The sequence below is a fragment of the Oncorhynchus clarkii genome, chromosome 12, assembly GCF_045791955.1.
Source record: "Oncorhynchus clarkii lewisi isolate Uvic-CL-2024 chromosome 12, UVic_Ocla_1.0, whole genome shotgun sequence".
In the NCBI taxonomy this organism is placed as follows: domain Eukaryota; kingdom Metazoa; phylum Chordata; class Actinopteri; order Salmoniformes; family Salmonidae; genus Oncorhynchus; species Oncorhynchus clarkii.
In genome coordinates this window covers 61,125,600-61,150,835 of record NC_092158.1, presented here as the reverse complement: position 1 = coordinate 61,150,835, position 25,236 = coordinate 61,125,600, and the positions used below count along the sequence as shown (strand labels likewise).

General features: G+C 42.8%; 1 protein-coding gene and 1 long non-coding RNA gene across 3 annotated transcripts in view; both read left to right on the top strand.

The window, feature by feature from the left end:
• The window catches only part of LOC139420919 (uncharacterized), a 439,502-nt gene extending 422,506 nt beyond the window's left edge, over positions 1–16,996 (top strand). The window contains exons 2-11 of one of the 2 annotated variants that reach the window (XM_071171338.1): positions 13,244–13,650; positions 13,941–14,011; positions 14,099–14,275; positions 14,366–14,427; positions 14,510–14,596; positions 14,684–14,967; positions 15,047–15,082; positions 15,181–15,736; positions 16,018–16,129; positions 16,224–16,996. In XM_071171338.1, the coding sequence (XP_071027439.1) occupies positions 13,493–13,650; positions 13,941–14,011; positions 14,099–14,275; positions 14,366–14,427; positions 14,510–14,596; positions 14,684–14,776 (648 nt within the window). In that variant the 5' untranslated portion in view covers positions 13,244–13,492 and the 3' untranslated portion in view covers positions 14,777–14,967; positions 15,047–15,082; positions 15,181–15,736; positions 16,018–16,129; positions 16,224–16,996. Of the gene's footprint in view, positions 1–13,243; positions 13,651–13,940; positions 14,012–14,098; positions 14,276–14,365; positions 14,428–14,509; positions 14,597–14,683; positions 14,968–15,046; positions 15,737–16,017; positions 16,130–16,223 lie in introns of both variants that reach the window. The other variant, XM_071171337.1, reaches the window with a different exon arrangement.
• The window catches only part of LOC139420926 (uncharacterized), a 73,124-nt gene that overhangs the window by 11,319 nt on the left and 36,569 nt on the right, over positions 1–25,236 (top strand). Inside the window, exon 2 of the long non-coding RNA XR_011635569.1 lies at positions 4,357–4,455. This is a non-coding gene — a long non-coding RNA (uncharacterized lncRNA). The remainder of the gene's footprint in view (positions 1–4,356; positions 4,456–25,236) is intronic.

Sequence of the window (25,236 nt, the reverse complement as noted above, 5' to 3'; positions counted from 1 at the left end):
ATACATTACCTTTGACAAGCTTCTTTTGTTTATGTCCCATAAACATCAGAATTTATCCTTTTGCACGATTAATTCCGTCCATATATATCAAAAATGTCCATTTATAAAGCGCGTTTGATCCAGAAAAAAACATCTTAGAAAAACACAACGTCACTAAAAAATATTTCAAAAGTTGCCTATAAACTTTGTCAAAATATTTCAAACTACTTTTGTAATACAACGTTAGGTATCTTTAAACGTTAACAATCGATCAAATTGTAGACGGGGCAATCTGTTTTCAATACATGAACGAAAAGAAACCAGCTCTGCTCTTCACGTCTTGCGCAACTCACAAAAGTGTCCCCTGTTCCGAGTTGGCCTACTTCCTCATGAGACAAAGGAATAACCTCAACCATATTTCAAAGACTGGCGACATTGTGTGGAAGCGGTAGGAACTGAGAATAGGTTCCTATTAAATATCCAATGGCAAAGACAATATAGGGAACAGAGATGGGAAAAACAAAATTCTGAACAGTTAGTCCTCGGGGTTTTGCCTGCCACATAAGTTCTGTTATACTCACAGACATGATTCAAACAGTTTCAGAAACTTCAGAGTGTTTTCTATCCAAATCTATGAACAATATGCATATCTTATATTCTTGGCATGAGTAGCAGGAAGTTGAAATTGGGCACACTATTTATCATAATTTAAAATGATGCCCCCTAACTTTAACCAAAATATGCCACAGACCTAGAATTGCCTTATGTGTATCCCACAAAAAAAGGTTTACTGTCAAGCTAACTTTTTTTTAAATGAATTTAATCAAAATTGCCAAAATTCCAGGGGAAACCCCCATGGAAAACTTCAGGAAAAATTCCTTTAAATTTACCTTAAAGTTTCCAACCCTTTGCAACCCTACTCATAAGTATATCATAGTAGAAACTAGGTGTTAAAACAAACAAAAGTTTCCTAGCCAACCCCGCATTTTCTCCCACCAACATGCAGTCAAAATGCCTCCCCGGAACTTAACTCATCCACTTCCTTTAGCCACTCAAAAAAGGAAGTGACAATGGGTGTGTCTAGGGAGTGACCAGGGCGAAGCCTACAACCTAAGACATCAAGAAACTATGGAATCTTGTTGGTTACACTCTTGTCCAGATGGGATAGGGCAGCGTTCAGTGAGATGGCGACTGCGTAATCCATGGATCTATTGTGGCGGTATTCAAATTGGAGTGGGTCTAGAGTGTCGGGTAAAGTGGAGGTTAATAAATGATCTTCAAGCCTCTCAAAGCACTTCATGATTACAGAAGTGAGTGCTAAGGGGCGATAGTCATTTAGTTCAGTTATCGTTGCTTTCTTGGGTACAGGAACAATGGTGGACATCTTGAAGCAAGTGGGGACAGTAGACTGGGATAGGGAGAGATTGAATATGTCTGTAAACACTGGACAGAGACTAGGTTTTTACCTTGCCATGGTTAAATGCGGTGGCTCGCACTTTCAGTTTGCGAGAAAGCTGCCATCCATCCACGGTTTCTGGTTTGGGTAGATTTTAATAGTCAAAGCGGGAACAACATCCCCTAAACTGTACATTTCCTGATGAACTTAGTCACCGTGTCCGTGTATACAGTGGGGCAAAAAAGTATTTAGTCAGCCACCAATTGTGCAAGTTCTCCCACTTAAAAAGATGAGAGAGGCCTGTAATTTTCATCATAGGTACACTTCAACTATGACAGACAAAATGAAGAAAAAAATCCAGAAAATCACATTGTAGGATTTTAATGAATTTATTTGCAAATTATGGTGGAAAATAAGTATTTGGTCAATAACAAAAGTTTATCTCAATACTTTGTTATATACCCTTTGTTGGCAATGACAGAGGTCAAACGTTTTCTGTAAGTCTTCACAAGGTTTTCACACACTGTTGCTGGTATTTTGGCCCATTCCTCCATGCAGATCTCCTCTAGAGCAGTGATGTGTTGGGGCTGTTGCTGGGCAACACGGACTTTCAACTCCCTCCAAAGATTTTCTATGGGGTTGAGATCTGGAGACTGGCTAGGCCACTCCAGGACCTTGAAATGCTTCTTACGAAGCCACTCCTTCGTTGCCCGGGCGGTGTTTGGGATCATTGTCATGCTGAAAGACCCAGCCACGTTTCATCTTCAATGCCCTTGCTGATGGAAGGAGGTTTTCACTCAAAATCTCACGATACATGGCCCCATTCATTCTTTCCTTTGCACGGATCAGTCGTCCTGGTCCCTTTGCAGAAAAACAGCCCCAAAGCATGATGTTTCCACCCCCATGCTTCACAGTAGGTATGGTGTTCTTTGGATGCAACTCAGCATGCTTTGTCCTCCAAACACAACAAGTTGAGTTTTTACCAAAAAGTTATATTTTGGTTTCATCTGACCATATGACATTCTCCCAATCTTCTTCTGGATCATCCAAATGCTCTCTAGCAAACTTCAGACGGGCCTGGACATGTACTGGCTTAAGCAGGGGGACACGTCTGGCACTGCAGGATTTGAGTCCCTGGCGGCGAAGTGTGTTACTGATGGTAGGCTTTGTTACTTTGGTCCCAGCTCTCTGCAGGTCATTCACTAGGTCCCCCCGTGTGGTTATGGGATTTTTGCTCACCGTTCTTGTGATAATTTTGACCCCATGGGGTGAGATCTTGCGTGGAGCCCCAGATCGAGGGAGATTATCAGTGGTCTTGTATGTCTTCCATTTCCTAATAATTGCTCCCACAGTTGATTTCTTCAAACCAAGCTGCTTACCTATTGCAGATTCAGTCTTCCCAGCCTGGTGCACGTCTACAATTTAGTTTCTGGTGTCCTTTGACAGCTCTTTGGTCTTGGCCATAGTGGAGTTTGGAGTGTGACTGTTTGAGGTTGTGGACAGGTTATTTTATACTGATAACAAGTTCAAACAGGTGCAATTAATACAGGTAACGGACGAGTGGAGGACAGAGGAGCCCCTTAAAGAATAAGTTACAGGTCTGTGAGAGCCAGAAGTCATGCTTGTTTGTAGGTGACCAAATACTTATTTTCCACCATAATTTGCAAATAAATTGATACAAAATCCTACAATGTGATTTTCTGGATTTTTTTTCTCATTTTGTCTGTCATAGTTGAAGTGTACCTATGATGAAAATTACAGGCCTCTCTCATCTTTTTAAGTGGGAGGACTTGCACAATTGGTGGCTGACTGCCCCACTGTAGATGGTGGTCCGATAGTCCAGGATTATGAGGAAAAACATTTAGATCCAGAATATTTATTCTACGGGACAAAACTAGATCCAGGGTATGACTGTTGCGTAAGACGTGTTGTACAAAACCCACTGAGGCTCCGAAAGCCTTTTGAAGTGGGTCTAAGGACTTTTACATGTGAATATTGAAGAAGTCACCAAAAATTTGAACTACAAGGTCTGATAGGAATTCAGGGAACTCAGTGAGGAATGCTATATATGGCCCAGGAGGCCTGTAAACATTAGCTATAAAAAGTGATTGAGTAGGCTGCATAGATTTCATGACTAGAAGTCAAAAGTCAAAAACACAGTCTTTTTTTTGTAGATTGACATTTGCTGTCGGAAATGTTAGCAACACTTCCACCTTTGCAGGCTATGGTCACTAGTGAAACCAGGAGGAGAGGCCTAACACAGCAAATGTATCAGGCTTGAGCCATGTTTCAGTCAGGCCAATCACACCAAGGTTATGATCAGTGATGAGTTAATTGACTATGACTGCCTTTACATTACGTAGCCCCATTTTGAGATGTGAGATATCACAATCTCTTTCAATAATGACAGGAATGGAGGAGGTCTTTAATCCACTGAGAACACTGCCATGTTTAATTTTGCCCAACCTAGATCGAGGCACAGACACAGACTCAATGGGTATAGCTGAGCTTACTACACTGACTGCGCTAGTGCCAGGCTTGGTCCTGCTTGTAGGTGAGTCCCAGAAAGAAGGCCAATTATCTACACATTTTTTTTGGGGGGGGCAGAAAACAGTTTTCAACCAGCAATTGACTTGTGAGACTCTGCTGTAGAGCTCATCACTCCTCCTAACTGGTAGGGGTCCAGGGAAAATTACTCGATGCCGACATCTTTCTAGCTAATTTATACGCTGAAGCTATGTTGCGCTTGGTGACCTCTGACTGTTTCATCCTAATATCATTGGTGCCGATGTGGATCTCAATATCCTTATACTCTCTACACTCGACAGTTTTAGTCTTAGCCAGCACCATCTTCATATTAGCCTTTGGAAGGAGATCCTCGCCCTGAGCTCATCTACTTTATTGTCCAGGGACTCAACATTAGCGAGTAATATACTCCGATTGTGTCTAAAAGTCCACTCCCGAATACCTCTTCTCCGCAGGTGTCGTCTTGGAGCAGCTTCTGGGATAAGTTCAATCGCCTTGGGGGTTCCAAACAAAGGATCCAAATCAGGATAGTCGTACTTCTGATCAAAATGCTGGTGAGTTACCCCTGCTCTAATATCCAATAATAATGTGAGATATAACACAAAAAGTATATATGTATGTATACTGCAAAGTTGCCATCTTACACACATCTTGTTATATAATGTCCACCCCCTCGTTCGCCTGCAAATGGTAGAAAGCAGTGTGGATGTGGGTGACACCTTTGCCCGTGATGTAAGAGGTGAATAAATTGCAAATAACCATGGTTGTCCATGGTAATGGCCCCAGGCAGGCCCCAGGGAGCGAAGAGCTTTTTCAGAAAGTTGACTATGGCTGTGCCCATTGTGTTGACTTCGGGTGATTTAGAGTGAAGGTCATACAGCACAACGAGGAACATTTGATGGTGTGGTACATTGTGTATCTCTCCACAGACTTTGAGCTCTAGTATCTCCCTAGGTCCAGATGGCCAGTCCAGGGACTGTAGAAGGGGAGGGGCAGGTGGGCCAGTCTTCCCACTGATGAAGCATGATGTTCAGGACCTGATGAGCTGTTCAAGGTCACGATCTATGCCAGGCCTCCATACTGTGTCACGACACCGCTGTTTCAGTTTGACAATGCTGAGATGACCGTTGTGTGCCATTGCCATCACACCTCCCCTGTGGGCCCTGCAGGCATCACCCCAGCATGACAGTTTGTTTTTCACACGTGAGAATGACTCCAGTTCTGGTGGGACACGGGAAGGCCATCCATTCCTTTATGTACTCAATGAGTGTGCCAAATTATGGTTCTGCCGCCGACACGTCCTCGAGATCTTGCAGGGACACCATCTCCTGTGAGGAGAGTAAACAATGGATTTTCTTGGAGTGAACTGTACTTAGAAATCATACTGTTGTAGGCGAACTGACCACCTATGCAGACGGAGGGGCCTGTGTCCCCTGCCAGTGGTGGACATCAGGGCTGTCAAGACTTGATGGTCTGTTCTGAGGGTGAAGGAGCGACCATAAAGGTAGAGACGCCACCACTCACAAGCCCAGTTGCAAGCAAGAGCCTACTTTTGCTCTGTCGGACAGAGCATGAGAGGCAAAAGCTATGGGCTTTTCCACACCAACATGCAGCTGAGACAGGACTGTCCCCATGGTCATAGGTTGGGCAGTTCAAGTGGAAGTGAGCCAGGGTCGGGGACATGATGAGGGTGCGTTTCAGTTCTTCGATCACTACCTGACAGGCCGGAGTCCAGTTCCAAAGAGCATACTGCTTAAGAAGCAGTGACGTAATGAAGGAGTATTCTTGTAGAAATCGCATGTAGTAGGCATGCCAACTGCGAAGCTGATGTTCGAGGATGTCATGCACATTCAACTGCAATGAGAGATGCCAGTGGATGACACCTGGAACCCCAAAGTCTATAGCTGATGCTGAGAACTCACACCTGTCAATGTTCAGTGTTAGGTGATGGTGGGGGAGGCTGGTGAACACCAACCGTAGGTGCTCATCGTCAGTGGCAACGTCTGGCCAATGCACCACATTGTCATCCAAGTAGACCACAACACCAGGGCAGCCGGCGAGGAAGGTGGTCAAGATCTTCTGAAAGCAACTTGGTGCTGAACTCAGGCCAAAAGCCATGCGTGTATAACGATACAGTCCAGTGTGATTGATGAAGGCCGTTAAGTTCCTGCTCTCAGGATGAAGAGGAACCTGCATGTAGTCCTGTCGAAGGTCGAGCTTGGAGAAGAGTGTTGGAAGTGTGTCATCAGCTCCTCCGTTGTGGTTTGTGGATATTTGTGAGGCACCACTGATTTGTTGGCTGCTCGCATGTCAACGCAGGTTCTGATGCCCCCTGATTTCTTCTGAAGGATCACCAGGTTTGACACCCAGGGAGAGGCATTGATGGGTTTGATTAGATCCTCAGCCAGGAGTCGTTGGAGATCCTACTCGATGTCTTTGCGGAGGGCCAGGGGTATACGACGCAGCGGTGGAATTACAGAAGGAACCTTGGGTTCCAAAAGCGGTTTGCGTGTGAATGCAGTCAGGCATCCCAATCCACTGAACAGCTCTGGATACTGATGATGACACCGGGAGGACACCTTAAGCATCTTTGCCCCACTGTTATCCTTTAGAGAGATTTCAAGACTGACAAAAAGGTTCAGGCCCATGATGTTTGCGCTCTGGCGTGTGACGTGAAATGTCCAAGGCCTTGGAACCATAGATTTTGTCGGCCTCCTCCACCTCCCAAAATGTTATCTTGCTCTGACCATAGCTACAGGGCGTGGTGGATGGAGGCCGCAGCAGTAAGTGCTGGAAGTACTGGTTGGAATGTTGTTGAATTTAGCATAGACACCTTGGCACCGGTGTGAAGGAGAATGGGAATGCAGCTCTCTTCCAGGTAGAGATGGAGCATAGTAAATTTCACTGAAGTGGGGCCCCACTGTATGGGTCACTACCTTGTGGCTGTCGTAGGCACGTGTGTTGAGCTGATGCGTCAGCTGATGTGGAGCGGCACCACTTTGCGAAATGGTTCAACTTTTGACAGCGTCTGCATGTCTGGCCCTTAGCTGGGCAATCTGGAGCCCTTGTAGCGTGATGGTAGATCCACAATTTCCACAACGCCAAATTAAGTGGCTGATTCAATTTGTAGAGCAAGTGTGAGTGAATTAGCAAGTGTTAAATTAGCATCTTCAAGTAACATTCTTTGTTGTACCAGGAGGTTGGAGATTTTTCAATCAGCGTATCTCTTATCAGTTCGTCTTGTATTGCACCACAATTACATTGCTGTGCTAGAGCATTCAAATCAGCTACAAACTGGCTAACTGACTCACCAGCTAGCTGACTCACGAGCTCTCTGATGTCGTTTGAACAGAAGCCGTCTTAGTAGATTGTTTTCAGATTTAAAAAAAAATCAGTTAAGAGCTGCTATTGATTCTTCGTATGAGGCAGCAGGTTCAAAAGTGCTGAAAATGCGGTGCCCCTCTTCTCCGAGGCAGTGTCGGAGGATAGCATGTTTCCTGGTGCCGGCAACAGTATACAGTCCTATGGCTAGAAGGTACGTTTCAAACTAGCCTTTCCATTGCTCCCAGGGAATGACAGATCCGCCTGGGTGAGGCAGAAATGGGTCCAGAGGAGGCAGAGATATGGTGGGGATGAGGGATGCGGGATCAGCCATCATAGTCGCCAATGTTGTGTTCTTTATTTGCCATCACTCTAACATGCTCACATTCCTCAGCTAGCATAACAACAATGTTTAGCCAAAGTTTGGTGGCCCTTCTGGATAACAATACAGTGAGTCAACAGACCCATACAACAAACTGAGCTATATAACGAACATAACACTCTTTCTTTGCTAGCACATGTGAACGCCCTCCTGGAGCATCTTACCAGTATGCGCCACCCGAAAAGCTCACACATCCCGTGTGCTACATTAGTATTACCAGCTACCAGTAGTACTGGGTCTGGGCAGTTGGCCTACATTGTATTAGATCTTAAAAATATGATATCTGGGTACTCTCTACTCTTGATGCCATGTGGCTGGGCCGTGATATTCAACTAGCTCTACCTAACTCATTCTTAATTATGTGTCAGCCAAGACCTCTTAATTATTATTATACAGAAAAGGGTGCCATCTGGGATGCAACCAGTGTTCCCCCTCCTCCGTCTCCTTTACCTGATCCAGACTGCTTCTGTCCTCTGGGCCTCTCTCAGCTGTTTAATTACTTTGTCCCTAATAAATGATGCATCTCAAATTCTCATCTGAACACTTAATCTCTCTGCCACTCTCTTCTTCCCACTCCCTTCAGTTTTTCTGAGAAGGAACACAGCACCTTGTTAAAAACCTGACACCCATCTTCCTCTTCTCCCCCTCTCCTCCTCTTCCCCTCCTTCTCATCCTCCCCTTATTGTTCTGCTTCTCATACTCCTCCTCTTCCCCTCATCCTCCTTCCCCACCTTCTCCTCCCCTCTCTTTCTATTCCTCGTCCCCCCTCTCCTTCTCCTCCTCCTCTTAAAGGCCCTGTGGCCCTGTGGAGTGTAATAAACACAGCCATGTGAGCTTGCACTTTTAAAAAGAAAAGAAAAACAAGGAGATATTCATCACAGAGATGTATCATGTATATTTATGTCACTGTAAACTTCTCTATCCCGCTGAGAAGGCGAAAACAACATGGTCTGTCTGTGAATGCAGCACCCTGTATGCATCCCAAATGGAAGCATATGGCCTCTGAAAACAGTGCACAAGATAAGATAAGATAAGATAAGTTGCTATTAACTTGTTTGGGATAGGGGGCAGCATTTTCACTTATGGATGAATAGTATGCCCAGAGTGAACTGCCTCCTACTCAGTACCAGATGCTAATATATGCATATTATTAATAGTATTTGATAGAAAAGTTTCTAAAACTGTTTGAATGATGTCTGTGAGTATAACAGAACTATGGCAGGCAAAAACCGGAGAAAAAATCCAAACAGGAAGTGGGAAATCTGAGGTTTGTAGTTTTTGAACTCACCCCTATCGAATACACAGTGAGATATGGGTTATTTTTCACTTCCTACGGCTTCCACTAGATGTCAACCGTCTTTAAAACGTGGTTTCAGGCTGATTATGTGAAGGGGGGCCGGATAGGAGATGTTTTACTAAGGGGTCTGCCTACAGCCTCGTTCTCAGTCTGTCACGTTCTTTCAAAATCGAACCCAGAAGCAGACCAGGACAAGGAGAGTAGGAAGAAGGTGAGTATTTATTTACAAGTGAATGTGAATGGGTAGATATATCCAGGTGGCGTAGCGGGCAGCGGTGGTGAGTTGATGGGAGTAAATAGGTGGATCCAATGGGGTAGCGGAATCCTCAGACGACCAGGCGGGAATGGGGTAAATGATCCGGGTGAGTAACTGAAGACAGAACAAACGGAGGTAAGTTTAAGGCAAGCAATACGTAAAAAACAACAAAACAAATTCTATCCAACTTGAGGCTGATACTATGGCACAACATACTGTTCATGGCTAACGATCCGGCAGGGAATGGATGTCAGGTCCGGGCTTATGAAGAGGAGAGATGATGATCAGGACCTGGTGTGCAGATAGCTGATGGGATACAGGTGCGGGTAATCAGAACTCCCAACTGGCTACATTGCCCGGCAACCAGACAGGGTGTGTTCCAGGACGCCGGAAAAAACACTCCAGGACAGAACACAGGAAAAAACCAGACTCAGGAAACGGGATTCGTGACACAGTCATGCACTTTCACTTGAGAGGTTGCTCTCGTTCCAGTGCAATTCTACAGACAATGGAATTCTCTAATTGGAACATTATTGAACTTTTATGATAAAAAAACATCCTAAAGATTGATTCTATACTTAGTTTGACAAGTTTCTTCGACCTGTAATATAACTTTTTGAACGTTTTGTCAGAACGGACCAGATCGCGCTTTTGGATTGTTACCAAACGCCCTAACAAAAGAATCTATTGGACATAAATGGACATAAATGATGGACATTATCGAACAAAACAAGCATTTATTTTGGAACTGTGATTCCTGGGAGTGCATTCTGATGAAGATCATCAAAGGTAAGTGAATATTTATAATGCCTTTTATGAATAATGTTGACTACTCAACTTGGTGGATATTTCTCTGGCTGGTTTGGGCTCTGAGCGCCGTTCTCGGATTATGCTTTTTCCGTAAAGTTTTTTGGAAATCTGACACAGCGGTTGCATTAAGGATAAGTGTATCTAAAGTTTTATGTATAATAGCTGTATTTTCATCAATGAGTATTTCTGTGAATTCATGTGGCTCTCTGCAATATCACTGCATGTTTTTGAACTACTGAATCTAACACGCCAATGTAAAATACGATTTTTGGATATAAATATGAACTTTACCGAACAAAATATTGTGTATTGTGTAACATGAAGTCCTATGAGTGTCATCTGATGAAGATCATCAAAGGTTAGTGATTCATTTCTCTATTTGTGCTTTTTGTGACTCCTCTCGTTGGCTGGAAAAATGGCTGGGTTTTTCTGTGAGTTGGTGGTGACCTAACATAATTGTTTGTGGAGCTTTCGCTGTAAAGCATTTTTGAAATCAGACACTGTGGCTGGATTACGATAATTGTATCTTTAAAATGGTGCCTAATACGTGTATGTTTGAGAAATTTGATTTATGAGATGTCTGTTGATTTGTATTTGGCGCCCTGCAATTTCATTGGCTGTTGGCGAGGGGTTCCGCTAGCGGAAGTTCTAGACAGGTTAAAGACACAGCACCCTATCTTATTGACCAATCCAAACTTTGCTTGCTTATTTCTGTTATGGTCTAGATTTGGCCTTACCAGTAGCCTACCTAGTAATCAAAGATTAAGCCAAAAACTTGAATCTATTATTAGTATTTACACTGTAATTATATGTGTATCATATAACAGGTGTCATTGCCAATCATAATATTGTATATAATATCTGATTGTTACTGGCAGCTGAATTTAGACAGTCACTACACTTGCTGAAAAATAGGTTAGCCGGGAAAAAACCTAACTAGCCATGGTTTTCTGGCATGTGACATGTTAGTGATATATCTGACATGAACAGAGGTCAGCTGTCGTGTTATTGTTATTTCATCACTGAATTGCATCTTTGTAACTGAATACTAAAAGCAAGTTACATATCCTACTGCTTTGAGGAACTCTGACCTCATTGACCTGGGCTCATGACTTATATGGCCACTCTTACCTCTCCGGTGGCCCCATCCCACGATCCACCAGTGCCTGTGCATGAAATAACCAGAGGGTAGAATAACAAGACTCTAGACTCTTCTTCTTCCTCTTCCTTTTGAGAGAGGAAGCTAAGTGGATATCCCCCTCAGTTCCAAGGGTTGAAAGTGATATGCTCCTGGGGAAGCACCTCTACAAACAAACACTTCTTCAAACACGCACGCACACCCCACACAAACACACATTAAAGCCCTTTTTGCACATACACACACACTTTGTGGTACATTCACAGATGTACAGTTGAAGTCGGAAGTTTACATACACTTATGTTGGAGTCATTAAAAAATGATGTCATGGCTTTAGAAACTTCTGATAGGCTAATTGACATCATTTGAGTCAATTGGAGGTGTACCTGGGAATGTATTTCAAGGCCTACCTTCAAACTCAGTACCTCTTTGCTTGACAGCATGGGAAAATCAAAACAAATCAGCCAAGACCTCAGAAAAAGAATTGTAGACCTCCACAAGTCTGGTTCATCCTTGGGAGCAATTTCCAAACACCTGAAGGTACAACGTTTATCTGTACAAACAATAGTACTCAAGTATAAACACCATGGGACCACACAGACGCCATACCGCTCCGGAAGGAGACGCGTTCTGTCTCCTAGAGATGAACGTACTTTGGTGCGAAAAGTGAAAATCAAACCACAGCAAAGGACCTTGTGAAGATGCTGGAGGAAAGAGGTGCAAAAGTATCTATATCCACAGTAAAATGAGTCATATATCGCCACAACCTGAAAGGCTGCTCAGCAAGGAAGAAGCCACTGCTCCAAAACCACCATAAAAAAGCCAGACTACGGTTTGCAATTGCACATGGGGACAAAGATCGTACTTTTTGGAGAAATGTCCTCTGGTCTGATGAAACAAAAATGTTACTGTTTGGCCATAATAACTATCGTTATGTTTGGAGGAAAAAGGGGGAGGCTTGCAAGCCGAAGAACACCATCCCAACCGTGAAGCATGGGGGTGGCAGCATCATGTTGTGGGAGTGCTCCTGCTGCTGGAGAGACTGGTGAATTATGTGGATATATTGAAGCAACATCTCAAGACATCAGTCAGGCAGGAAGTTAAAGCTTGGTCGCATAATGGGTCTTCCAAATGGACAATGACCCCAAGCATACTTCCAAAGTTGTGGCAAAATGACTTGACTTAAGGACAACAAAGTCAAATTATTGGAGTGGCCATCACAAAGCCCTAAACTCAACCTATAGAAAGTTTGTGGGCAGAACTGGAAAAGTTTGTGTGAGCAAGTAGGTTACACCAGCTCTGTCATCAGGAATGGGCCAAAATTCACCCAACTTATTGTGGGAAGCTTGTGGAAGGCTACCGAAACATTTGACCCAAGCTACACATTTTAAAGGCAATGCTAGCAAATACTAATTGAGTGTATGTAAACTTCTGACCCACTGGGAATGTGATGAAAATAAAATAAAAGCTGAAATAAATCATTCTCTCTAGTATTATTCTGACATTTCACATTCTTAAAATAAAGTGGTGATCCTAACTGACCTAAAACAGGACATTTTTACTAGGATTAAATGAAAGGAATTGTGAAAAACTGAGTTTAAATGTATTTGGTTAAGGTGTATGTAAACTTCCGACTTCAACTGTATGTGTAGTATGCTATATGCACGTATTTAACTATTTTTGCCTTATTAGCATACTTTAATAGAATATTTCAACAAAAATTACATTCAACTGGTAAAAGTTTATGATTACGAGAAAAAAAGTAATATCGTGGTTTGGTTTCTGGCCTTAAGTTACAAAGCAATACTGACATTAACCACAAATAATTTTAGGCATTTAGATCCTAAAGTTAACTTACAAGATAAATCATGAACGAAGAGGTACCTACCAGGCCAAAGACCTAGAATATTTGAATATCATACAACCATTCTCCAAGGGACAGGATAAGATAGAGAACAGAACGGGGTGGCAGGGTAGCCTAGTGGTTAGAGCGTTGGATTAGTAACCAAAGGTTGCAAGTTCAAACCCCCAAGCTGACAAAGTTCAAATCTGTCATTCAGCCCCTGAACATGAAGTTAACCCACTGTTCCTATGCTGTCATTGAAAATAAGAATTTGTTCTTTAACTGACTTGCCTAGTTAAATTAAAATAAAGTGAGAACAGGGGCCTGTTGCACAAAAGTAGAATTAAGACATCCGGGATAAATGACTCAGCTGAGCTCAATGAAGCCAAAACATGTGCGTCCAGGCTTAATTGGTTGCACAAAGACCAAGCCAGGATGAGCAGACACGGATTCATTAAGCCAGGTGAAACCAATCCTGGATAGGTGCGCGCTCACGGCTCACTCAAATAGACCCCGCCACAGATCACAGATTAACTGATTTACCATGGCAACTAGAGCCGCGTACTTTTCCCCGTCGGAAGCACAAATCCTCATGGAGGCATACGAGGAGGTAAAAGATATAATTAAGAAGAAAGGCAACACCGCCACAGTGATAAAGCAAAGAGAAAAAGCGTGGCAAAGTATTGCAGACCGCCTGAATGCGTAAGTAGTGCACAATTACACACTCACCGCTCCGCTGAAACATCACAATTACAATTCAAATATTTAATTCACATCTCCAAAAATGCAGTTGTACTGTAATTATGAAACGGTTAATTTTCTTTATTGAAATGCACTGCAGATATGAGTGAAATTGTGTAAAGTAACTCCATCACACTGTATAAAGCTATGATAAAATTTTTGATATTTTTACTGAAAACAAGACAAAAATACCAAGTAATTTTTTGCAGTGTGACTCCATTAAGTGTGTGTGTGTGTGTGTGTGTGTGTAGATTAAACATGAACGGGCCAAAACGGACATGGCAGCAGGTCAAAATCAAATACAAGAACATTCTGCAGAATGGTATGGTCCCTGACTAATATTTAACAAAGCACAAGCATATATTGTACCCAGAAGGTGCCTGCTCACACATTGTCTGTACTGTTTTAGCAGTGAAAAAGAATACCCACAGACAAGGCACGGGTGGTGGGTCACCAAAGGCTGACCTTACCCCAGCAGAGGACATGGCCTTGGAGCTAAATAAAGGCAGGCCCGTCTTAGAGGGGATCCCTGGGGGGAAAGAGACGAGCATAGGTTCCTCCCAAGATGCCACCCGCTTCATTCAAGGTATGTCCTTCCATCTCTACATGGGATACAACCACATTCATATTGAATCAATTTGGACTGTCTGACTTTGGTTTACCTATTGCCTTGCAGTGTCTGGCAGCACTGTGTTCCTGTTAGAGCCACCAGCACAAGCACCAGACGATGCTGATCCAGTGAGTACTCCATCAAAGGCATACTGTAGGCCTGGCATGTCTTGTCTACTAGCTTCAATATGAATCCGATTAAATGTGATAGGGTGAAGGCCCCAGTGCAGCAGCAACAGCACATGATGGAGACGATGATGAGGAGGAGACCATCTCTCTGGATTCCAGAAGGCATGAGGTATCATGTTAAGACTGTGAAAGTACTATTTACTCTACAATGGTGAGGAGTCCTCATCAAAATCAAAAAATCTAATTTCTTTTACAGGACCCAGATGCTATACAGTGGGAAAACCAGCCTGGCAACATAGTGCGTATTAATAAAAGGACACCACATCCTGCCAAATTCCAGCTGCGCTAATTGTATTGTGTTCACAGAGCTCACAAGCTATCAGAAAGTTGTATGGCAACCACCTCCGGTGCCAAATAGAACTGGCAGACATAGACATTCAGTACAAGAAGAAAAAGATGGAAAATCTTGCACTGGAGTTCGAAATAAAAAAGAGGACAATTAGGAAACTGGACCTTGAAATAAAAAAACTTGAGAGGGAGGTGAGATATGCCTTCAATGTACACTGTATGCTAACTGTAACACAAATGTATTAATCATTATTTTTCTTTCCTCCCCCAGCTCCAAGAAGATGACACAGCTCAAAATAAAAATTAGGTATATTCTCGTAAAGTCAAGTGAGCCATGACATATGAGCTCTTATTGTGAGCACACAGGACGGTGGCATCTTTCTAAGGTTTTTTTTATTTTCCCAGCAATCAGTACAACCAAGTCATCGTTATAAGGCATCGCCCTCTTTTGCCCACCCCCCCCAGCACCAGGTGTGGCCACTAGCCTATATGAAGGCCCAAAATTGTGTGTTCCTTTCTGCTCTGACAATGGCATGCCCATTCGTGCGAGATGTGGTGGATGAAGAAGCACTTGTGCTGAGGAGAGCCTTCAGGTGAGAAAGGGTCTTCAGGGACCGGTTGGACCCACTGGCCTTCCCTGATGACCATCTATATGAAAGATACAGGTTTTCTGCAGATGGCATCAGGTATCTATGCAGACTACTGGGTCCCAGGATTAAGCACCGCACTGCACGGAGCCATGCACTGAGTGTGGAGCAAATGGTTTGTGTGGCCTTGCGCTTTTTTGCTAGTGGAGCCTTCCTGTACTCAGTGGGGGATGCAGAACAGCTGAACAAGGCCACAATTTGCCGCACAATAAGGAGTGTGTGTCTGGCTATCAAAGCATTAGCAGATGTCTTCATCTCCTTCCCTGGCCACAGAAGACTCTGTGACATCAAAGAGGAGTTCTATAGGATTGCAGGTAAGAGGATCTACAAATTACAGGACAACTGTTAACACATAGTAGGATACTCATTACTTTGTGTGACAGGTTTCCCCAATGTCATTGGTGCAGTGGACTGCACACACATAAGGATAAAAGCCCCCTCAGGTGCCCATGAGGCCGATTTTGTGAATAGGAAATCCTTTCACAGCATTAATGTTCAGGTGAACATAACTTTTTGATATTGTCCATTGACGAACACTCTGCATTGCCAGTGATGTGCATTGATTGGTGTAATATTCCTCATCTTATGATTTCAGATGGTCTGCAATGCTGACTGTGTGATCAGCAATGTTGTGGCAAAATGGCCTGGCTCAGTCCATGACTCCAGAATCTTTCGGGCCTCTGAAATCTATCAGTGCCTATCACAAGGTAAGCCACACAACCCCTATTTATAACCATCATGGCTGTGTCAAGAATATCACTGTGTTTATGAGGTAGTAATGATGAGATTTTGTGTTGACAGGTGAATTCTCTGGTGTGTTGCTGGGAGACAGGGGGTATGGCTGCCAGCCTTTTCTCCTGACACCTTTCACAGACCCCCAGGAAGCACAGCAGGCCTACAACCATGCCCATGCCAGGACCAGGGCCAGAGTTGAAATGACCTTTGGCCTCCTGAAGGCACGCTTTCACTGCCTTCACAAATTAAGGGTCAGCCCTGTTAGGGCATGTGATATTACTGTGGCTTGTGCTGTCCTTCACAATGTGGCCTGCCTGAGGAAGGAGAGGGCCCCCAGAGTGCCACCAGCCATGGACTGGGACAATCCGGCAATCTTCCCTGATGACGACAGTGGTCGGCTGCTGAGGGACCAATATGTGTTGAATTATTTTAGTTAGTATGTGTGCTTTCAATTTTGGTTAAATATGTCCTGCGGTGGCAGAGGAATTTGGGTTTTTTTGGGTTCGTTTTTTGACGAATTTGGCCTCTTATGATGTTTGTGCGGTATACTGTGTGTAATACAAGGCTGCAGGGAGGCTACTGCATCCATTCATTTGTCTGTTCAGTTGATGTGTATGGATTTGTCCTGCATTTATTTTAGTGTGCAGACATGCAGGGTGTGTTATACACATTCAAAGGTCTGTATATGTATCATTTTGTATAATATGCTTAGATTCTGTGCTTTCCATCGTGTAGAGTCACTGTGACTTCAGTTTTGAAAGGAGCTGATGGTTTACCTGCTTTGTTTTGTCCTTATTCAATAAAGGAACATAATGTTACACATTGTGTTTTTATATTCATATGGAATGTGTATTTGTTTATATGACAGAGTACTAGGGCCACACTGAAGAAAAAGGATAAAGTCATAAATTTATGAGGCTGGTTCTTTCTGCAGAAAAGCTACATATTGTTTTTACAGTTTTGATACTTATGACAATGTGATACTTAATATTCTGGCACATCAGCATGTCTTTGTTTATGAAACCATACTGAAGTACAATTTCACGAAATGCCCCACATCTGTCATTTTAACAACTGTCCTCCTTTAAAACAACTGGTTACAATATTATGACTTGTGTTTTTTTCCCCTCTGTGGCCCTAATATTCTAGCATTTTATATATAGCCTTATAGTCTATGGGAAACTGTAAATTATCTAATGATAGCAACATCATCTAAAAATCATTTTTTATCCAAAATCATTGAAATTAATGATCACAAACGTTTAAATAACAGTGGGTCTAGTTATATGTGATAACAATGTATAGTGAGCAGTGAAATAACTATTGGTTTCCATTTGTGGTGACTGCTGACTGACATTAGGGATGAGATTAAATAGATCCTGGAATTTAGCCTGGTCTGGAGCAGGCTAGCTCCACAGAATAAATCTCCATGGTAATTTATACCATAACATATCCTCCTGCCCCCTATCCATCTTTAGTGCAACCGGATTACGGATCAATTGAGCCAGGATCACCAAGATATCCTGGCTTAATCCCTTATCCTAGTTTTGTGCAACAGGCCCCAGATCTTTGTCCCATTTATACCAGATTGGACTTGTTTGTATTCAAAATAAATTGTTGACCAATCCAAATCAAATCAAATTTTATTTGTCACATACACATGGTTAGCAGATGTTAATGCGAGTGTAGCGAAATGCTTGTGCTTCTAGTTCCGACAATGCAGTAATAACCAACGAGTAATCTAACTAACAATTCCAAAACTACTACCTTATACACACAAGTGTAAAGGGATAAAGAATATGTACATAAAGATATATGAATGAGTGATGGTACAGAACGGCATAGGCAAGATTCAGTAGATGGTATCGAGTACAGTATATACATATGAGATGAGTATGTAAACAAAGTGGCATAGTTTTAAAGTGGCTAGTGATACATGTATTACATAAAGATGCAGTAGATGATATAGAGTACAGTATATATGTAGACATATGAGATTAATAATGTAGGGTATGTAAACATTATATTAAGTAGCATTGTTTAAAGTGGCTAGTGATATATTTTACATCAATTCCCATTATTAAAGTGGCTGGAGTTGAGTCAGTGTGTTGGCAGCAGCCACTCAATGTTAGTGGTGGCTGTTTAACAGTCTGATGGCCTTGAGATAGAAGCTGTTTTTCAGTCTCTCGGTCCCAGCTTTGATGCACCTGTACTGACCTCGCCTTCTGGATGATAGCGGGGTGAACAGGCAGTGGCTCGGGTGGTTGTTGTCCTTAATGATCTTTATGGCCTTCCTGTGACATCGGGTGGTCTAGGTGTCCTGGAGGGCAGGTAGTTTGCGTTGTGTTGTGCGTTGTGCAGACCTCACTACCCTCTGGAGAGCCTTACGGTTGTGGGCGGAGCAGTTGCCGTACCAGGCGGTGATACAGCCCGACAGGATGCTCTCGATTGTGCATCTGTAGAAGTTTGTGAGTGCTTTTGGTGACAAGCCGAATTTCTTCATCCTCCTGTCAGCCTCCTGTCATCCACAGACCTCCTTCAGCCTCCTGTCATCCACAGACCAAACCAAAGGTAGTTAAACTAAAATGTCCAATCAGATCAAACCAGCCACCTCTAGGAAAGGGGTCACATCTATAGTAGGACAATTGCATTGTGTCGTCAGAGTTCAGTTCACTCGGAACAACTACAAGTAACCACAGAGATGTAGACTTCAACTGTGAGAGACGGAATCAAAAACAAAAATCCATTGTACTATTTTTAAGTAATTAATTTGCATTTTATTGCATCCTTACACAGTAGATAACGTCAGAGTTCTATTCAGAGGACAAGTTTCAGATAGATTCCAGACATGGCTGCTGTAGGATCATTCTATCACACATTCCAGTAATCCCCCTCAGAGGTTGGGGGGGGGGGGGGGGGTTGTATTGGGCATTGTCTTGAGCCATTTGCCATGTGGCTGATGGTGACAGAGAGCACATAAATTTGGGCCGAACCTACAAATCCCCCCTGGACGGAAGCTGTAACTGAACAGCCTGTGTCCAATACAAGAAGAAGTGTCCCTCTCCACAAGAGAGTACATTCTTGAGTCTTCAGTTCAGCTTGTGCAACCTGTCCTTGGGCCTATGGCATATAGAACGATATGCTATATCAAATCCCCCAAAACAGCAGAACCACAGCCAGCCGATTACTACGTGTACAGTAGAAAGAGCCGTTTAAGAGCGCTCAATTGCCCAGTGAAGGTTATTCTACCATACATGACTGACTACTAGGCACATGTACTACAGTGGGAAGAACAAGTATTTGATACACTGCAGATTTTTCAGGTTTTCCTACTTACAAGGCATGTAGAGGTCTGTAATTTGTATCATAGGTACACTTCAACTGTGAGAGACGGAATCAAAAACAAAAATCCATTGTACTATTTTTAAGTAATTAATTTGCATTTTATTGCATGACATAAGTATTTGTTCACCTACCAACCAGTAAGAATTCCGGCTCTCACAGACCTGTTAGTTTGTCTTTAAGACGCCCTCCTGTTCTCCACTCATTACCTGTATTAACTGCACCTGTATAAAAGACACCTGTCCACACACTCAATCAAACAGACTCCACCCTCTCCACAATGACCAAGATCAGAGAGCTGTGTAAGGACATCAGGGATAAAATTGTAGACCTGCACAAGGCCGGGATGGGCTACAGGACAATAGGCAAGCAGCTTGGTGAGAAGGCAACAACTGTTGGCGCAATTATTAGAAAATGGAAGAAGTTCAAGATGACGGTCAATCACCCTCGGTCTGGGGCTCCATGCAAGATCTCATCTCGTGGGGCATCAATGATCATGAGGAAGGTGAGGGATCAGCCCAGAACTACACGGCAGGACCTGGTCAATGACCTGAAGAGAGCTGGGACCACAGTCTCAAAGAAAACCATTAGTAACACACTACGCCGTCATTAATTAAAATCCTGCAGCACACGCAAGGTCCCCCTGCTCAAGCCAGCGCATGTCCAGGCCCGTCTGAAGTTTGCCAATTACCATCTGGATGATCCAGAGGAGGAATGGGAGAAGGTCATGTGGTCTGATGAGACAAAAATATAGCTTTTTGGTCTAAACTCCACTCGTCGTGTTTGGAGGAAGAAGAAGGGTGAGTACAACCCCAAGAACACCATCCCAACCGTGAAGCATGGAGGTGGAAACATCATTCTTTGGTGATGCTTTTCTGCAAAGGGGACAGGACGACTGCACCGTATTGAGGGGAGGATGGATGGGGCCATTTATCGCGAGATCTTAGCCAACAACCTCCTTCCCTCAGTAAGAGCATTGAAGATGGGTCGTGGCATGACAACGACCCGAAACACACAGCCAGGGCAACTAAGGAGTGGCTCCGTAAGAAGCATCTCAGGGTCCTGGAGTGGCCTAGCCAGTCTCCAGACCTGAAGCCAATAGAACATCTTTGGAGGGAGCTAAAAGTCCGTATTGCCCAGCGACAGCCCCGAAACCTGAAGGATCTGGAGAAGGTCTGTATGGAGGAGTGGGCCAAAATCCCTGCTGCAGTGTGTGAAAACCTGGTCAAGAACTACAGGAAACGTATGATCTCTGTAATTGCAAACAAACGTTTCTGTACCAAATATTAAGTTCTGCTTTTTTGATGTATCAAATACTTATGTCATGCAATAAAATGCAAATGAATACTTAAAAATCATACAATGTGATTTTCTGGATTTTTGTTTTAGATTCCGTCTCTCACAGTTGAAGTGTACCTATGATAAAAATTACAAACCTCTACATGCTTTGTAAGTAGGAAAACCTGCAAAATCGGCAGTGTATCAAATACATATTTCTCTCAAATGTTGTGCACAAATTTGTTTACATCCCTGTTAGTGAGCATTTCTCCTTTGCCAGGATAATCTATCCACTTGACAGGTGTGGCATATCTAGCATAACTAGCATGGTCATTACATAAGTGCACCTTGTGTTGGGGACAATAAAAGGCCAGTCTAAAATGTGCTGTTTTATCACAAAACACAAGTTTTGAGGGAGCGTGCAATTTGCAGGCTGACTGCAACAATTTCCACCACAACTGTTGCCAGAGAATTGAATGTTAATTTCTCTACCATATGCCACATCCAATGTCGTTTGAGCTTTTTAGAGAATTTGGCAGTACGTCCTACCGGCCTCACAACTGCAGACAACGTTTAACCACGCCAACCCAGGACCTCCACATCCGTGTTTTTCACTTGCGGGATGGTCTGAGACCATCCACCCGGACAGCTGATAAAACTGTGGGTTTGTACAACTGAAGAATTTCTGCACAAACTGTCAGAAACCGTCTCAGGGAAAGTCATCTGTGTGCTCGTCTTCCTCACCTGACTGCAGTTTGGCGTCGTCACTGACTTCAGTGGGCAAATGCTCACCTTTGATGGCCACTGGCACGCTGGAGAAGTGTGCTCTTCACAGATGAATCCCGGTTTCAACTGTACTGAGCAGATGGCAGACAGCATGAATGGCGTAGTGGGAGAAAGAGGTTTGCTGCTGTCAACGTTGTGAACAGAGTGCCCATGGTGGCGGTGGGGTTATTCTATGGGCAGGCATAAGCTATAGACAATGAACACAATTTTATCAAGGGGCCATATGACTGCACAGCAGTGGAGGCTGCGGAGGGGAGGGCGGATCATAATAATGGCTGAAATGATATATTTGATACCATTCCACTGATTCCGCTCCAGCCATTACCACAAGCCTGTTCTCCCCAATTAAGGTGCCACCAACCTCCTGTGATGCACAGAGATAACGTGATGAGATCCTGAGGCCCGTTGTTGTGCCATTCATCCACCGCCATCACCATATGTTTCAGCATGATAGTGCACGGCCCCATGTAACAAAGATCTGTACACAATTCCTGGAAGCTGAAAATGTCCCAGTTCTTCCATGGCCTGCATACTCACCAGACAGGTCAGTCATTGAGCATGTTTGGAATGCTCTGGATTGACGTGTACGACAGTGCATTCCAGTTCCCTCCAATATCCAGCAACATCAGAGCACGCAACAGAACATTGAACTGTCTACACAGTATTTATATATTTAAAAAAAAATTAAATCAATTTTAATCCAAACTAAAGTTTTGTTGCTTAAGATTCCATTACGTGGTTAGCCTTCACGGCTGGGACTGCAAGTTTGTGTTCCTTTTTTTGCGTGGATTCCGCGAGTGCTAGTGCTACAGGTGTCTGTAGTACAGACACCTGTCGTCATCGTGGGAAAGACTCATTGTTATCTTTTTGTAAAACAACTGGTTGCAGTAAAGAGCCAATCTGGATACTAAGGAGATCCTGAGGGAAATTGACGAGTACCAACAGCTTTACGTTGTGGAGGAACAACATACTCCATCGTGGAAAGATCCGACCACCTCACAAAATAACTTTAACCCGAAAAAAAACAGATTCGTCTACAGCCAATTGCTCTGTCTGCAATCCATGCAACACTGGAAAAGTTGTGTGAGGAGGTAGCAGGGCTGAGGGAGAGTTTGGAGTTCAGCCAGAGTGAAATTCTGACGCGCCAAAGAGAAAACAAAACACGCACAGCCAAGGTTAAAAACCACAATTCCATCATGGATTGTCTACTCAGGGAAAACAGGGTGATGAAGGAGTCGCTACTAGACATATAAAGTCATAGTATGCGTGCAAATCTATTTTAATCCAGAGGGCGTGATCGGAGAATTCATGCTATCCGCCTTGAAACTTATAACTTATAACCCATAGAGACTGTAAACAAGGTGGCTTTCCACCGAGTACACAGACTTGGAGCTCGGAGCGACAAGACCAAGGGTCCTCGACCGATCATTGCAAAATTTGAACACTACCAACAAAAGGAGCTGATCAAAAGCAGGGGAAGGGAGCTTAAAGGGACCAAATTCGGTCTCAATTACCAATTTCCAAGGGAGATAAACGAACGTTGTAAGAGACTGTATCCGATACAAAGACAACAAAGGGAGGATGGCAGGCGTGCCTTTGTCATTGTGGACAAACTCTTTACAGATGAACAGCTATTCTGAGACAGCTCCATAACACCGTGGCTGTACTAAATTCTACAGGGACTTCAGGTTACGAAAAAAAAGAAGTTATGGAAACTGTAAAAATATCTGAACATTATGAAGTGGATATGAACACACATGTACTCAATTACATGCTTGCTTACACATAATGATTTATACATACACACACACACACCTGATCTCGCTCTCTTCTCTCACTCTCTCTTTCTCTTTTTTCTCTCCATTGTCGATAACTGTTTTATAATTTAATGTGTTTATTGTTTATCTTTTTTATGTATTTGTCTACAAGTTTATATATGTTTACAACAAGCAAGGGGAAGATATCAGAATAGGGGCATTGGGGAATAATAAAATATTGTACGGAATACATTTGTACTGTAGTGAATGTCACGCGGGACTAGGTGGGTGCAGGAATCAGACACAGAGAGAGAGAGTAACTGAGCTGAAGTGTTTTACTCTTGCACACCAAAATAATAAGCCCCACAAAATACAGGGTGCAGGACACTATACAAGACAACCCAAAAACCACAGGGTGTCAAGTAAAGAAAAGAAAATACACCACTACCTAACATGCACACACGTAACATTAAGACAATCCTGCACAAAACAAGGGCGGGTCAAACTACTACATATAGGGAAGCTAATTAAACCAAAATAAACACAGGTGAAACTAATAAGACAAAACCAACAGACAAACGAAAAAGGGATCGGTAGCGGCTAGTAGGACGGCGACCGCTGAGCACCGCCTGAACAGGCAGGGGAGCCAACTTCAGCAGAATTCGTGACAGTGAAGCCATCTCTAGCGTAATGCAAGGTCTTTTTCATGATCATGTGAAACATCAATTGCTATGGAAATGCTGGGATGTGTTTTTAAATTATGTTAAAGGTAATTATGATGCAACTATGATGGTGATATGAAATGGATTACAATTTTCATCATGAATATTAAGGCTATAGGCACTACATGTTACACACATAGACACTCAACCATGCAAATTGGCAAAGTTATTATTTACTTGGACATCACACATTATAGTCTTACTCTTATACAGACATTGTACACACTATTTCACATCCAATATCATACACATCAACCTACTCAGATTTGCTACACACATAGTACCTTGTCTCAATTTTCTAACATCTGTGGCATTGGCTCACAGGCAAAAAGGCAAGGGAATAAAAAAAATATTGCTAAAACCTATTTCTTGAATTCTAAATATCAGACATTTGAAAGCTCTAGTTTTGACCTCCATAATACCTCTGACGGCATTAACTTTACAAGCACTTTAGTATGGTCAATTTAGACTGAGAATAGTATCTAGTTATGGTACGGGGTGAAATAGATATAGCCAGTTATAATTGTAAAGGTTTAGCAGATTATTAAAAAAAGAAGACCAGTCTTTAGATCAGTCTTTACATTACAAAAGAAAATATAACATATACTGTTTACAGGAAACTCACTCTACATCCTTAGATGAAGTTGTGTGGAAAAGGGAATGGGGTGGTGAAATAATTTTCTGTCATGGACAAAGGAACTCAAAGGGTGTGATGATATTAATGAACAAAAATGTTGATCTGAATGTGCAAATAGTCAGGATTGATTTGCAAGGAAGGTGGATCCTTTTGAATATAAAAGTGGACAAAAAAGAGATTTGGCTCATTAATCTTTATGGTCCAAATCAGGATGATCCACACTTCTTCGAAAACATTTATACCAATTTATTGAACTTACAGGCAACAAATGATCTAATCATTATGGTAGGAGACTAACACAGTGTTAAGTACCTCAATGGACCGTAAAGGTAATCACTCTACAAACTATCATCACTGTGCCCTTAAGGAAATCACAAATATTATGGACACATTAGAAATAGTGGATATTTGGAGACTAAAAAACCCCGACCTAGTGAGATATAAATGGAGACTTAATCAAGCTAGTCGTCTTGACTACTTTCTTTACTTTCTTTACTTTCTTGTCTCCTTTTCTCTTGCATCAATGGTTAAAAAAGTTTTAATAGGAGACAGAATGC